General features: G+C 45.4%; 1 protein-coding gene across 1 annotated transcript in view; it reads right to left on the bottom strand.

Moving 5' to 3' along the window:
• Positions 1-15,892, bottom strand: part of HSD17B4 (hydroxysteroid 17-beta dehydrogenase 4) — an 883,985-nt gene that overhangs the window by 479,580 nt on the left and 388,513 nt on the right. Inside the window, exon 10 of the mRNA XM_086961070.1 lies at positions 7,271-7,295. Within this exon, the coding sequence (XP_086817196.1) occupies positions 7,271-7,295 (25 nt within the window). The remainder of the gene's footprint in view (positions 1-7,270; positions 7,296-15,892) is intronic.

Genomic DNA, 15,892 nt, shown 5'->3' with positions numbered 1-15,892 from the left:
TCTTTTGCACTTGCTAAGTGCTTTCATTGTTGCAAAATTAGTTACAACACCTGCCCTGCCCCAACTGACAATAATGAATTAGGGGCTGATTAATGGATTTTAACTTCCAGCCTGGCTCCTGCTTGTCTCCCTTAGCTGTAATTCAGGACCTTTGTGGCATATGTGTAACTATTCTGAGGTTCAGAGCAGGGTCACATAATAGTTTCAACTGGCAACTGAACTCTGGAGGGGCCCCTCAGGAAGCACTACAGGAAATGGCTACTAATGATGAGCCTGAACTTTTGAACCTTTTAAGTAGTTACTTTCAGTTTTGCTAAGATCGTATTTCTGCAATTTTGCACTTATTCGCGGGGCGCGAACTCACGCGAACAGTGCGAGCAGTGCGAGCAAAATCCGCTGCTCGCGGATTTGCGGATTTTGCGGGAAATTCGCAAATCTCGCGGATTGCGGATTTCCCGAAAATCCGCAAAATCCGCGAGCGGAACGGATTTTCCGCCCATGCCTATTTATTATACAGTACCGAGAGCATGCAGTCCGTCCCTAGTTGTGACCAGTCTGCTCTGTACGCTGGGTCCTCTCTCGGGGTGTGGATCCATTGGTTAATTACTTTGAGTTGAGCTGCCCAGTAATATAGCTGAATATTGGGAAGCGCAATCCCTCCCTCATACCAACTTTTCACCAACTTGTCATAGGCTATACGCGCTGGGCCATTATTCCAGAGTAGGTTGGAGACTAACGCAGCAATCTGTTTGAAGTGTCGCGGTGGGACAGGATGCGGAGTGTTTTCCAATATGTACAGAAACCTGAGGAGTGCCATCATCTTATACAAGGCTGCCCTCCCCAGGAGGGTGAGGGGCAAGGTCGCCCAGTGCTTAACGTCTGCGCGTAAGCGATCCATAGGTGGTTTGAGGTTGTTAGCGAAGAAATCTGCTTCAGAATGTGCGATGACAATGCCCAGGTATTTGAAGGAGGTCGTCGGCGCCGCCAGGGGGCAGTCTTCTTGTAGTCTCGGTGGCGGACCCTTTAATGTGTATATCACCGATTTTGACCAGTTCAGGGTATATCCTGATGACTTCCCCTGCGTGTTGCAAATTTCCAGTAGGGCTGGGATTCCGTCGTCAGGGTCAACCATGTAAATGAGCATGTCGTCTACATATAGGGAAATTTTGTCTTCCCACCCCTCCTCCCATTTAATGCCCTTAAATAAGGGTGTTGTTCTGATCAGGATTGCTAAGGGTTCGAGCACCAACGCAAAGAGTAAGGGTGACAAAGGGCATCCCTGTCTGGTCCCTCTGCCCAACGGGAACACCGGCGAGATGTGGCCATTAGCCACTACCTGTGCCACTGGTTTTGTGTAGAGTAGTCGTATCCAGGCTATATATTTTGGCCCAAAGCCCATACGCACAAGTACCTCAAAGAGGTATTCCCATTCTACTAGATCAAAAGCCATTTTGGCGTCAAGGGAGAGAATTACAGCCTTCTCTGAGAGGAGGTGTGAACGAGCCAGCACTCCATGAACCCTCCGGAGATTCAGCGCCGTACTTCTATGGGGCATAAAGCCCGATTGGTCGGGGTGGATCAGGGTGTGCAGGTGCGGCATCAGACGGTTGGCCAGAAGTTTAGCCAGCACCTTGGCTTCCACATTTAGTAATGATATTGGGCGGTATGAGGTGCATTCGGTTGGGGGTTTACCCGGCTTTGGTATAGCTACTATCGTGGCCGTGCGTTGATCCAGCGGCAATATAGCCTTCTCCCTACTCCATTAGGACCCAGTGCTTTGCCTGATTGTAGTGATTGAATCGCCAGTTGAATTTCATCCTCTGATGGGTCTGCCTCTAAGTCTTGCACATTCTCTGGTGTTATGCTGGGGATGACAATGTCCGCTAGTGAGACAGCCGCCATTTGTGCAGTGACGATGTGATCTGGGGTGTATATGTTTTGAAAATGATTTGCCAAAGTGCGCACAATGTCTTCCGGATGTGTTAGTTCTCGCCCGTCCGTAGTACACAGTCTCTGAATACCTCTTGTGCCTCCCCCTCTCTTATCCAACCATGCCAGCATTTTCCCTGCTTTGTCGCCCACATCATAAATTCTATGTGTAGTGTTTGCGATGTAGCCCTGCACTGTCGTTTTGAGGTGGGCCTGGTACTGTTGTTGCCGTAGCTGTAGTGTGTGTGTCGTAGCTGGGGAGGGGTCCGCCATATGAGCAGTGTTTGAATCGTGGAGTGCTAGTTCTATTTCTGTAAGTTCTCTCTGGGAATCTCGTTTGTGCCCCGTAATGGCTGCTATTACAGTCCCTCGAAGGACGGTTTTGTAAGCTTCCCATAGGGTTGATGGTGAAGCCACCGTCCCAGTGTTTTCAGCAAAGTAGTGTGTTGTTGCTAGTTTTAGTTTCCTCCGTATTTTAGGGACTTTTAAATAATTGGGGTACACTGGGTAGATCCTAGCGCATTTCTTTTCTCTAGTAGTAAGAGTGATAACGATTGGCGAGTGGTCAGATATGCCTCTGGGTAGGATGTCAACTTTGTCCACAGATCCCAGTCCCACCCCCAAGAACAAAAAGTAATCTATGCGAGATAGGCTGTTGTGCACGGCGGAGTAAAAAGTGTATTGAGTCGCTGTAGGGTGTAGATGTCGCCATACATCCACAATGCCCAATGCTTCTAAAAAGTCAGGGAGTGATGTAGTCCCTCTTGAGCGGGTCCTGATGGGAAAGGCATCCATCGCAGGGTCTATTATTGCATTTAGGTCACCCCCTATTATTGTGTCTCCTTCAGGGAGGTCTAAAAGGAATTTGCCCAGTGCAGGCAATGCTACGGAGTGAAGTGCCGGGGGGATGTACACTGATACCACATTAAGCGGATTGCCCTCCCACTGGCCATGTATCGCTGCGAAGCGTCCCTGGTCATCGTCGCGCGATGTGTAATTATAAAGGGCGACGTCTTTTTAGTAGTATCCCTGTCCCCCTGCACCCAGAAGTGAAGTCTGCAAGTGTCGCCATTGTATATCCGCGCCTGTCAAGCGCTTTGCATGTCGTCCCTGCAAGGTGTGTTTCTTGGAGCAGAACCACATCCGGGCTCTGGCGTTTAATGGCCTGCAGAACCAGGCCCCTTTTTATTTTGTCCCCTAGGCCTCTGACGTTCCAGGTTAGCATGCGCAAAGGGGGCACCCCTACCGTTACCGGGGCATCCTCAGTGGGTGTAGCCTGAAGTGGGTAGGCCATGTAGTCGTTGGGATATTGTCGTGAGCAATGTGTCGTTAGGTGCCGTGCAGCCGTTGCCTGTCGTGATGAGGCATAGGAGTACGCCGATATTTAGAGTGACAGTAGTACGTGTGAACTGAGTGATGACCATGAATAGAAACGTGAACAATAAAACTGTACTCCCATCCCCCCTACCTGCTCCCCTGCTCCACGGACAAAACCCCGCCCGTTTCCCCAACTTCGCAGAGTGCTTTAGTCCTCCCCCAATTATCTTACTTGCTTGTGGGGTTGGTGAGGCCCCTTCAGGCACTAACTGCGCCCACCTTACTCAACTGCACCAGGTCCAAGGTCCATTGCGGCACACTCAGGTCTTCCCATATATAGCCAATCCTCAGATCGTCGCCGGTCGCCCAGAGTCTAGCGGATCTTGTGCAGAGTCGGACTCCGTTGCCGCCGTGCCATCCTGATGAGTCGAGTGGCTGGTCTGGCTGCCCATTTGCATGCCGTTACGGTGATTAGTCCGATCTTTGTGTGGACGGTGACGTTGTCCCACTTGTCTCCAACCCTCCAGCCAGTCTTGGGCCGCTTCTGGTGTGTCGAAGAACCACGCCTTTCCATCGGCTACTATCCGTAACTTGGCGGGAAATAGCATGGAGTATGGCAATTCTCTGTCTCGTAGTGCTTTTTTTACCTCCGTGAATGATTTGCGGCGCCTGGCCGCCTCCGCCGTGTAATCCGGGAAGAAGGACAAGGTTGCGTTCTGAATCTTAACAGGTGGGGAGACCCTCGCTGCTTGTAGGATTGCATCCCTGTCTCTAAAGTTGAAGAGCCTGGCCAGCACAGGCCACGGCGTCGCTCCTGGCTTAGGTGTTCCGCCCGGAACCCTGTGTGCTCTTTCCACTGAAAAGAAGTGGGATAGTCCTTTGGGTTGCAGTTTGGTCTTTATGAAATCTTCGACGTAGAGGTCCATAGCCCCCTTCCCTTCCGTTTCTGGAAGTCCAAGGATGCGTACATTATTCCTTCGAGAACGCCCGACCAATGATATTCTTAATGCTATTCAGGCTATAAAAAAAGGAAAGGCTCCAGGACCGGATGGGTTCACTGTAGAATTTTACCTGCATTTCTACAAAAATTTTATTCCTAAATTGAATCAATTATTTCTGTATTTTGTTTCTACCCAGAAATCTGGTGGGTCATTTTAGGAGGCTTTAATATGTCTTCTCCCTAAAGAAAACAAAGATCATACTTTGTGCAAAAATTATAGGCCTATTTCTTTAATCAATATGGACTATAAACTATTTGCGAAAATACTTGCCCTTCGTTTGCATTCTTTATTACCCCATTTAATTGGGAAGGAGCAATGTGGTTTCGTAAAGGGTAGACATATATCTGACAATATTAGATTGTTTTTCAATGCCCTAAGTAAATCTAAGACATATAAGAATTCATTAACAGCAAATTTGCTAGACGCTGAGAACGTGTTTGATAGAGTCAGTTGGCCTTTTATTTTCTCAACACTTTGTTGGTTTGGTTTTGGCTCAAAATCTATTAATTATCTTTCTCTATTATATTCCTCTCCCAAGTCCTTTATTCTGGCTAATGGACTTGTGTCCTCATCATTCCCCCATCACAGAACAGTTCGGCAAGGTTGCCCGTTATCTCTTTTATTGTTTATTTTTGCCCTAGAACGCTTTTTAACAAAAATTAGATTAAACAGAAAGTTATTAAAGAATTTCTTTATGGTGACAAACATTTAAAACGTTCAGTTTATGCATATGAAATCCTATTGTTTATCTCAAATCCACAAACTTCCTTACCAACATTTTTGACAGAGGAAAATGATTTCGCTCATGTCTCAGGTTATAAATTAAATGCTGATAAGTGTGAAATTCTTCCTTTAAATAAACTATGTTTTCATGCTGATTCTTGGTCTTCCTCTTTTCACTGGAACTATCTTTGACTGTGGTTCCAATGCCTCTATTAAAGAAACTGTTGCTCTAAACCTGAAGAAGTTACAATCTATATTAACTCTGTCTACATCTCGAAGGCATCCCTTATATTGATCATGATGGGGTCGCCTAGATTATGTTAGTCCCCGAAATATTGTTCTATTTATCCGATATTCCGATTAATATCCCTAATTCTTACTATAAGAAGTTATATTGTATTTTATCAAAGTTTCTATGGCATTATAAAAAGGATAGAATGTCTCTTTATAAACTTAAAAGACCTAAACACATGGGAGGAGTTAATTTTCCAGATTTCCATTCCCATCATACTGCATTCATTCTTAAACAATCTTCCTTTCTATTGTCGGAAAACAGAAATTATTCTATAGTCTATCTCTTGTGGGTAGCCGTTGAAAAATCTTTTTTCTATCAGTTTTCTTTTGAGGAATATATTTCTCTTTGTCATACTTCTTTTAACATTATATTTTCCTATTCATAAAAAGGCACATACATTTCCCAGCCACTTTTCTTGTCTTCTCAAGATGAATCAACACTGTTTTTAAATTCAACACTTTGGTACATAATAAACATCATCAACTCTTTCAAGATGGACTCTGTGTTCCCTTTCCAATAATTCAATCCTGCTTTTCTCTTCTCTCTTCATGTCAGTCCAAATACGTGTGCTTAACTGCAGTAGCTCAATTCTCTTATAATAAACTATCCTCTAATCCTACACTTACTCCCTCACCTCCAGTCATAAAAACGATTTTATGCAATTCTCCTTCGGCTTCTCAAATATATAAACATTTAACATATATTCCCATTATGCTAGATAAACCAGAAGTAGGATGTAGTTGAGAGTCTGATTTGAAAACATCTTTCCGTATTCCGGTATGAAATAAAATGTGGACAAAAATAAGTCTTTTAGAGCAGCGAACACCACTCAAACTTTATTTTTCATTTATAATGGACTTTTGATTACAACAGCCAAACTCCACAGCTTTGACCCTAATATTCCTTCTACTTGTTTGTCATGTACTGTTTCTCCAGCAGACTTCAAACACATGCTATTTGAATGTCCATATATTTATAAGTTTTAAGATGCAAATCTGGCAACAGATGAACACTATCTTTCACACATGTTCCTTTATCTTTAACTCAGATTTTTCTGGGGAGCATTTCAGAAATTTGGACATCTCAATCCAGTGATGCGAGTATAATTGACTTTCTCCTTGCTATCGCTTTTCAACAGATCACTAAGTCATGGAAAGATGAGTCTTCTGTATCTTTTCAGGCATGGTGATATGGAGTCTGCTACAATCACAGATTGGACAGAGCTTATGTACATCCTATCGCGCTTGCTATTAAAAGGGATCTTCTCTGGTTACCTATAACAAATTTCTTAAATATATTGGTTAAAAAGGCATCCTCACATAACCCCTATTAAGGAAGTACTCAAACCTCCTTGAATTTTATATAGTTTGTTGTTTAACAATTATATTCTATTGTTTCACTCTTATATTATGCATTAGGAATTTTAATGTATAAATATTTTGCTTAGTTTGATGGTATATGATTCTTCTCCCCCTTTCATATAGGACTTACCATTGTTCCTATATGCTTATGGTCTATTTTCTACTTCATTGTATTAGGTTCTGCATATTTACCAAATAAAAGCCTTTTAAAACTTAAAAAAAGGATTCACCCTGAGAAAAAGTTATTGAGTACAATAAATATCTTTCCTATGCTAGCCTCAAACAAACTAGTATATTGTAGGAGCAACTGTTAATACTCTCTACAGTAATTTTGTTTTTGTTTTTTTAAGATTTGTTTATTCAGTTTTCCATCAAACGTAATACAAAGAAATACCATTGCAGCATAATTAGTTTGACACAGCCCGTTGCATTTTGGTATGTGTGGTTTTTGCAGCAGCCCCACTTTCCTCTTGTGTATGTTGCTACTATACAGTGTATGTGTGCTCCACAGTAATTCTTAACGGGGAATCAATTCCCTTAAACCGACGCCTAATACCTGTAAATACTGAAAAAGCGGCACCTCTTTCATTAGAAAATTAACAATATACTATAAGGCAAAAACACAAAAAATACATTGTACTTACATTTTCCAATCCAGCCAGCACCAACCTGCAAAAAAGGAAAACACGTTATTCGTATCCCAGTCTCTCAAATAAAGTTGACAAAAGAAACAAGCAACCCATCCACTAGCTGGAGTGACGCAAGTGGTATATACTCTGTACACAGTAACGTGGTATATACTCCGTACACGGTGCATATTTCTAAAAGTTACAGCTGCAAAAAGGACACAGACCTCTGGCCAAGCGAATAAGTTTTTCCTAAGAATTACTACAAGTAATTCACTGCAAGCCACAGCAGAAGAATCCTATGAATGTTATAATGTCTCACACAGTCACACTACGATCCAATAGCGCGCCTTCACCCAATTAAAAGAATGGACTACAGAGTACAGTGCTGCTGAGGCATGACTTCCAACCTTGGGTGTAATATCATAATATTAGGACTAAGGTTTTTATTCAAAGGTATTTACAGTTAATCGATGTAGGAAGCTGGCTGTCTATATAGTGTACTAAAATGAAGTATACTATACAGAGAGTCCAGTGGGTCTCCAGTTCATTTACAGAGGCAAAGGTAGATACTACTAGCGTTCTTTTTTGTGGTACTGTGGGAGAGCAGTTAGGCTTATCAGAGAAAGTGCTAAGCATTTGTTGTACTCACAGAGGCAACAAATGAGACACACACAGAAAGATTAAATCAGAGATCAATTTAGAAAAATAACATCTTTTTATATATATTTTCTAACCAAAAACTTTGTTAAAAGGAAGTACAGTTTTTGATAAAAATATTTACAGGCAAATAAACGTTCAAACCTGTGCACTTTTACACACAATGCAATCCTGTTGAATGGAAAGTCAAAGATGCATAAAGGTAGGCACAGTACGTTTCAGAGATTCACCTTCTGGGATCGGAATAGGAGTGGGCCAAGGTTCAAAGTACTAACAGTGGTTCTTTGGCAACCACCCGGATTCTACCAGGAGCAGGGTGCTGGTGAGGCTGGTTGCTGGCACTACGGAGAAGGGGGTGCACCGAAAAGCGCTGCACAGGGGGACTTGCTGGCAAGTCTGAAGGATCCCAAACGGGGGCTCAGGTCGCAAGTGGTCTTGGAGTACAAGGGCACAGACGGTTTATCAGGAGACGGGCCGAGGGGCTCGGGAGCGGAGGGGTGTGGTCGGCTGGGCTGGGTGAGCAGAGATGCACCTCATGGTCAGGGACAAACAGCTGGCAGGGGCAAAATCAAGGCAGCTGGGCCACTCTCAAAGAGGGTCTTAGTGATGTTGATATCCCTGAATGGCTGCTTGGTCCTGGTGCAGTGAGAATCCGGACTGAACTCTCGCTGTTGGTATTTGATGCAGGGTGTCTGGTACCCCGGGTGTTGGTACTGCATTGCTACGATTGGCCATGGTGTCTTCATACTCAGTGAAGAGACAGAGCTGACCTTCCAGAGCACAAGTACTTTCTCCTGGTCACTTATGGCAGCGGTTGAGCCAGGGAGCTGAAAGGGTGTGCACTGGACTCTGTCAGGGCCTGCGGACTGCAGGGAAGTAGCGTCTCTACTCCAAGGGGGGCTGTTGGTGTTTTTTGAAGTGCTGGCAGGTTACCCAAGGCTTTGGTAGTTCTCCAGCTCGCAGAACGAGTCACTCTGTTGCGACTGTCTAGAGAGAGGGCTGAGGACAAGAGGGTTTCGAGCTAAAGTCCAAAGTTCTGCTGCAGTTCTCGCCAGGCAGTGACTTCTTCATCCGTCTTCTGTTGATCCGTTGAATCAGAGTCCTTCGGCTCACGGGTGCCACCTAAATACTATATTTAGGGGCATTTTCAGAGAGTGATAGGTAGCAGCTAATGGGCTACCTACCTTCAGGGTGTCTACACCCTTTATATGACCACTTCCTGTGAGAAGTGGGCATAACACCTACCCTAGAATTCTAATCCCGTCTATAACAACATTGAGGAATCTGAGAAGTGGGGCCCCTATCAGCTGGCCCGCCCTAGAGGTGGTGCTGGCTGAATGTGGGCACACAGCCTAACCTTACTAATTTTCCTGCCTGTCTTGACGCCAAAAAGTGGTGCAGGACAGGGAGGTGGGTACCTCCACTATCTGTAGAGGTCTGGGGTCGCATAACAAAGGCGGCAGGACTTTGAAGCTTCCTGCTCTGGAATGCCCATCCTGCTTGGAGTAGGGGTGAACACCTCCGCCCAGAGCAGGCTTTGCTCCAGATCTCCAAGAGCTAAGGCGCTCACCTCAGGAGGTCAGAAGTCTGTCTATGGTGGCTGGCTGCTCAAGACCAGTCAATCAACACACTAGTAGTCAGTAGGATTTCAGGGGGTACGTCTCAGGTCCCCTCTGGGTGCATTTATTAGTAGATCCAGCGCTGGCGTCAGTGTGGGTTTATTAAGATGAGGTATATGGTATCCAAGACCTTGGGGTACAGAGAAGAGATCACGCAGCTAGGGAACTCGTAATGACGAGTGTCCAGTCCATGTACTCGTTGTGACTTCCCTGTGCATTGGTAGTATCTAAGGGTGAACTTAGATATCACCAAGACATATCCACTCCCACAGATAAGCCCACACATGGGTGTAATGTTATGGAATTTGTAAAGCGCCTGGTTACTCCAAAACAGGGTGTCCCCGTGACATCAAGCTGCTAGAACGGGGAAGACAATCCAGCTTTGAAGATCCAGGTTTTACATTTTTTCCGAAAAGTATGTTCTGAGCTTTCTAGCCTCAGGTCAAGTGGAGAATTCCAAAGTTTAGGGGCCAACTCGCAAAAGAGCGTTCCCCCCCCCCCCCATCCTGGCTCTTTTCACCATTGGCACAGCTGCTAACCTCGCTCCGATGGATCTGAGGCACCTGCTGGGTTTGTAGAGCCTGATGAGTGTCTGCAGATAATGAGAACAACAGCTGTTTTGAACTCTATGGCAGAAGCACAGGGCTTTGAAATATACTCTTTTACTGATCGGGAGCCAGTGTTGGTCCCAGGGAGAAGCATCTTAGGATGTTAAGCAGTAGTCAATCTGCTGTATTTTGTACTCTTTGGAGCATTTCGAGTCTGCCTTGGGTCGCACTTAAATAGAGTATATTACAATAATCAAGTTTGGAGCCTAGTAGTGCTTGGAGTACAGTTTTCCTGGCTGCTTCCGGAGGCAGACCTATGATCCTATATGAGATTTTCAAAATACCAAAACATTTGCCAGCAAGTTTGGATATGAATGAATGAATGTTGGATTTATAGAGCGCCTGGTTACCCTGGGGCGTCCCAGCGCTGTACCACTGGGGAACCCGTCCTGGCTTTCCCTGCAAGATGGTTCCTTTACTGGGCATCCCCAAGGTGAAGCCAGGCATTTCCGGCGTTGATGGGGCCGGAGTGGAGATTAAGCAAGCTATTGCCCAGAGTTGCAGCGTGGGACCCCATGGTTAGAGTGGCACCGAGGAGAGATTTATCGGGCCCACTGACATTGGTCCTGCACCCGGCCGCGTCGGGAATTGAACCCTGGTCCCGGGCCGACCTCTGCCTCCAGGTCTGCCGCCTCTAACAGTTGAGCCACACTTCTCCATACAGGCTATCAAAGGTGAGATTGGTGTCAAACCGGACACCAACATTTTTAATTTTTGGGGTTTGGAGTCGGTACTGGCCATAGAGAATCTGGCCACCCTGCCGAGGACCAGATGAATGGCTGTTAACCTACAGTGAGCACTTCTGTTTTTGCTGCGTTTATTTTAAGGCAGCTCTGATCCATCCATTCTGCCAGGCTAACCAAGCAAGTTCGAAACCCTGACGCGTGATTCCATCAACCTGTGTAAGGAGATAAGTTGAGTGTCATCGGCGTAGGACACAATTTTCACGCCATAATGCTCAACCACATCAGCGAGGGGACGCATATATAAGTTTAAAAGTGTTGGGCTCAGCATTGAGCCTTGCAGGACCCCTTGTTGAGGAGTAACTAACATCCGCAGTGAGTCTTAATGATTCCGAGGCAAGCGGAAGTGCGGGATCGGCGCTATGCTTGGGGGGGGAACCCTAATGGGTCTCATGTAATTGATCATTTTTCTCTATGTACAGTGCCAGCTGTCGATTGACATGTTTTTCTTCTATTTTGGAAAAGAAAGACAGCAAGGAGATGGGCCTGGGAACCAAGAGATGTGTGCCAAGTCAACTCTTCCTTTTCTCTGCACCAAGACACACAGGCTGCAATAGCAGTTTGCATGAGCTTGGTGAGGGGTTCCTAAAGGTGACACAATTTGTGCTGCAGCCTTTAGGGACCCTCTTCAGTTCCAATGTCCTAGGTACCGTGGGTACCACTTAAAGGGATCCTAAGGGTTCCTAATTGTGGAATAATCTTACAGTTTAGGGAAAAAATACTGGTACAGGTGGCCTGGTTAACAGGAATCATGTATTTTCATTCAAAGTTGCACCAGATACCAGACAAAAAGTGAGGGGTACTGCAACAAAAACCAGTTCCCTACAATCGATAGATCACTGTTTCATGAATACTACCCTAAGTATGAGGAAGATATTGGAAGATTAAGAACGTACCCACAATATACTACTGCGAGCGAACAGCTTGATCTCAATACATACAGTTATACAGGATTCAAATGCACGGACAAATGAACGAGTTTCTTATCTTCGGTAATACTCTTTTTGGTAGATGCTCTATCAAACCACAGATTTCCCGCCTTCTGAATTCCCATAGGTGCCAGATTGGCTCCAGAACGGTTTTTAGCAATTGTTCTTAATGCTGATAGATGACACCAACGGACTATGCGGTAACCTCACACTAGCTCCAGAAGTGACACCACAGAGCCATATATAGGTACCACTGTGTACTGCGATTTACCTTTTCCTTAGCAACTCTTCTGCACCCTCAGACACAGATAACTGACAGGTTGGTACAGTTAAGTTGATTGTCTTGAGGGAAACCTCCAAGCTCAGACTCAGCACATTTTATATAAATACCAAAGCAGTACCTCCCAAAAGTGGAGAGTCTGAAAAGTGAACTTGCATCAGGAAGTCATGCAGGGCATAGTGGATGAAATGGCCCTCCCTGCTGACATGACTGTCAAGACAGTAATGCCTGGTGAAGTTGTCTATGGACCCCCATGTACCAACTTGGCAGATGTCTAACACCAAAGCAACCCAATCCAAGGCCGCAGTGCCTTGGCTCTGGTGGAATGAGACTAGAGGCCCTCAGGAGGCTCCTTTTTGGCACATCACATTTTTATTCATGTGAAGATCCACCTAGACAAGGTTTGCTTCTGAACTGCTTTCCCCTTTTTTGCACCATGAAAGCCCATAAAAATAAGATCCTACCCATTGATCCTCCAAACTCAATGTAAAAACAAGCATTTGCAATGCAATCAGTCTCGCCTTTGGGCCCTAAGTATTTAGCAATGCAGCAGATTATTGTGAGTACAGCAACATTTACTTTAAAAGCTGGAGCGTGGTTCTTGTTCTCACTGTGGAAACTGCAATGTAACAGGCTGCATTATCCTTACAGTTAAACGGCTAGAGCAGCCGACTTTGAAGCTTAGGAACCAGGTTCGAATCTGGCAGGAGGCTGAAACATACTGTGATTTTGGGCAAATCATTTAATCTCCCTGTGCCTAGAAATCAATGTGTCCGCCTGTAATGCAACTAGTGCTCCTGTAAAGCGCTCTAATACCTTCGAATTGATTTCGCGCTATAAAAAAACTGGAGAAAAAAAACTACAATCTGGCATGGGTTTATAATTGCCCTTACATGAAATTGATCTTTTAATAGTAGTGCACACTACCTAAACGCGTGAAGAGAGCCCTTGACATTGCATAACACAAAATAATGGGCACTCCTGCAAAGAGTGTGATGAGGGGCCCTGAATCTCCCATAAATCACAGAAATGTACTGGCTTTGGGCTGATTGGGCCATCCCTTCCCCTCCCTAATTGGCTGTGGGGAGTTGGGACCCCCTGCTCCATTAGCCATTGGATTCATGTCTACCTTTGAAGTTTGCTCCCGGTAGATATCTGCAGGGAGCTACACTCTTTGCCTTTTGCTATTTATGCTTTTAAAATGCTCAGTTGTCACTGTCAATACAACATGGGAACAGTACCTCAATTAGAGGATTAACAGCAATCTGTTCCGGTGACTACTTAGATTACATCATATATGGAAAATCTAGTCCCAGAAGGTTGATAGTGAAATGCTTCTATGCAAGCTCAGCGACAGGATCTAACTCTGATCCTAAGAAGAAAAAACACATTCTGAAGTCTCTGCTCGGGATACATTAATCAAAATTAAGGTAACATCACTCAACTGCTTACAAGACATCAAGCAGACAGATCTCTTGAAGGGTTCTCGAAGGAGACTATCTGGCATGCCACAGAAGATAGATGTGCTGGGTGAGATAATGGTCACAAAAGAACATGATGTGAAGTCCTGATTCACCTAGATACACGTGGACAAAGATCCCTGCTGTCTACTTGGACATTCACGCTCCTCGCACCCTCTTATGCATGGGTATGAAGACACATTGGACACAGACACCCACCCATGAAGCCTTTTAAATGTGCAAGTCCTTTTTAGAAGATCGTTCGTGGAGGCTTCCTGAACACAGACACACATAAATCACAAGTCCTTTTATAAGCAAGTGCTGCTTAGAAACATGCATACAACTAGGAATGTATTTACAACAAGGGGTGGTGAGGGACAGAGTCTCTGAATTAAGCAGAAAGCTCTCACCCAGTCAAGAGATCAGGGCTAGATCCAACACCGTTTTTTAGCTCACTGCACCATCCCAGTTTCAGAACCTGGCTGTATGCAAATTAGTCTGTTCCTGTCCCAGTGCATGATGGGAACAGGGCAAACCAAACTACAAAAGCCAATTCTTACACTGGGAAGGAAACAAGCTCCCGGGGACCGGTTTCTGGCATTACAGCCGTCTTCGGCCCGGTTTGCTTGAATCCTGATGGTGCAATGAGCAAGGGTCTCACATCTGAGAATACCCTTCCACGCTTAGGGTGGACAAAAATATTTACAACAAGGGGTGGTGAGGGACAGAGTCTCTGAATTAAGCAGAAAGCTCTCACCCAGTCAAGAGATCAGGGCTAGATCCAACACCGTTTTTTAGCTCACTGCACCATCCCAGTTTCAGAACTTGGCTGTATGCAAATTAGTCTGTTCCTGTCCCAGTGCATGATGGGAACAGGGCAAACCAAACTACAAAAGCCAATTCTTACACTGGGAAGGAAACAAGCTCCCGGGGACCGGTTTCTGGCATTACAGCCGTCTTCGGCCCGGTTTGCTTGAATCCTGATGGTGCAATGAGCAAGGGTCTCACATCTGAGAATACCCTTCCACGCTTAGGGTGGACAAAAATATTTACAACAAGGGGTGGTGAGGGACAGAGTCTCTGAATTAAGCAGAAAGCTCTCACCCAGTCAAGAGATCAGGGCTAGATCCAACACCGTTTTTTAGCTCACTGCACCATCCCAGTTTCAGAACCTGGCTGTATGCAAATTAGTCTGTTCCTGTCCCAGTGCATGATGGGAACAGGGCAAACCAAACTACAAAAGCCAATTCTTACACTGGGAAGGAAACAAGCTCCCGGGGACCGGTTTCTGACATTACAGCCGTCTTCGGCCCGGTTTGCTTGAATCCTGATGGTGCAATGAGCAAGGGTCTCACATCTGAGAATACCCTTCCACGCTTAGGGTGGACAAAAATATTTACAACAAGGGGTGGTGAGGGACAGAGTCTCTGAATTAAGCAGAAAGCTCTCACCCAGTCAAGAGATCAGGGCTAGATCCAACACCGTTTTTTAGCTCACTGCACCATCCCAGTTTCAGAACCTGGCTGTATGCAAATTAGTCTGTTCCTGTCCCAGTGCATGATGGGAACAGGGCAAACCAAACTACAAAAGCCAATTCTTACACTGGGATGGAAACAAGCTCCCGGGGACCGGTTTCTGGCATTACAGCCGTCTTCGGCCCGGTTTTCTTGAATCCTGATGGTGCAATGAGCAAGGGTCTCACATCTGAGAATACCCTTCCACGCTTAGGGTGGACAAAAATATTTACAACAAGGGGTGGTGAGGGACAGAGTCTCTGAATTAAGCAGAAAGCTCTCACCCAGTCAAGAGATCAGGGCTAGATCCAACACCGTTTTTTAGCTCACTGCACCATCCCAGTTTCAGAACCTGGCTGTATGCAAATTAGTCTGTTCCTGTCCCAGTGCATGATGGGAACAGGGCAAACCAAACTACAAAAGCCAATTCTTACACTGGGAAGGAAGCAAGCTCCCGGGGACCGGTTTCTGGCATTACAGCCGTCTTCGGCCCGGTTTGCTTGAATCCTGATGGTGCAATGAGCAAGGGTCTCACATCTGAGAATACCCTTCCACGCTTAGGGTGGACAAAAATATTTACAACAAGGGGTGGTGAGGGACAGAGTCTCTGAATTAAGCAGAAAGCTCTCACCCAGTCAAGAGATCAGGGCTAGATCCAACACCGTTTTTTAGCTCACTGCACCATCCCAGTTTCAGAACCTGGCTGTATGCAAATTAGTCTGTTCCTGTCCCAGTGCATGATGGGAACAGGGCAAACCAAACTACAAAAGCCAATTCTTACACTGGGAAGGAAACAAGCTCCCGGGGACCGGTTTCTGGCATTACAG

Source organism: Lissotriton vulgaris, chromosome 3_1, assembly GCF_964263255.1.
Source record: "Lissotriton vulgaris chromosome 3_1, aLisVul1.2, whole genome shotgun sequence".
Classification (NCBI taxonomy): domain Eukaryota; kingdom Metazoa; phylum Chordata; class Amphibia; order Caudata; family Salamandridae; genus Lissotriton; species Lissotriton vulgaris.
The sequence above is the reverse complement of the archived record's forward strand: the minus strand, read 5'-3'. Positions and strand labels throughout refer to the sequence as shown.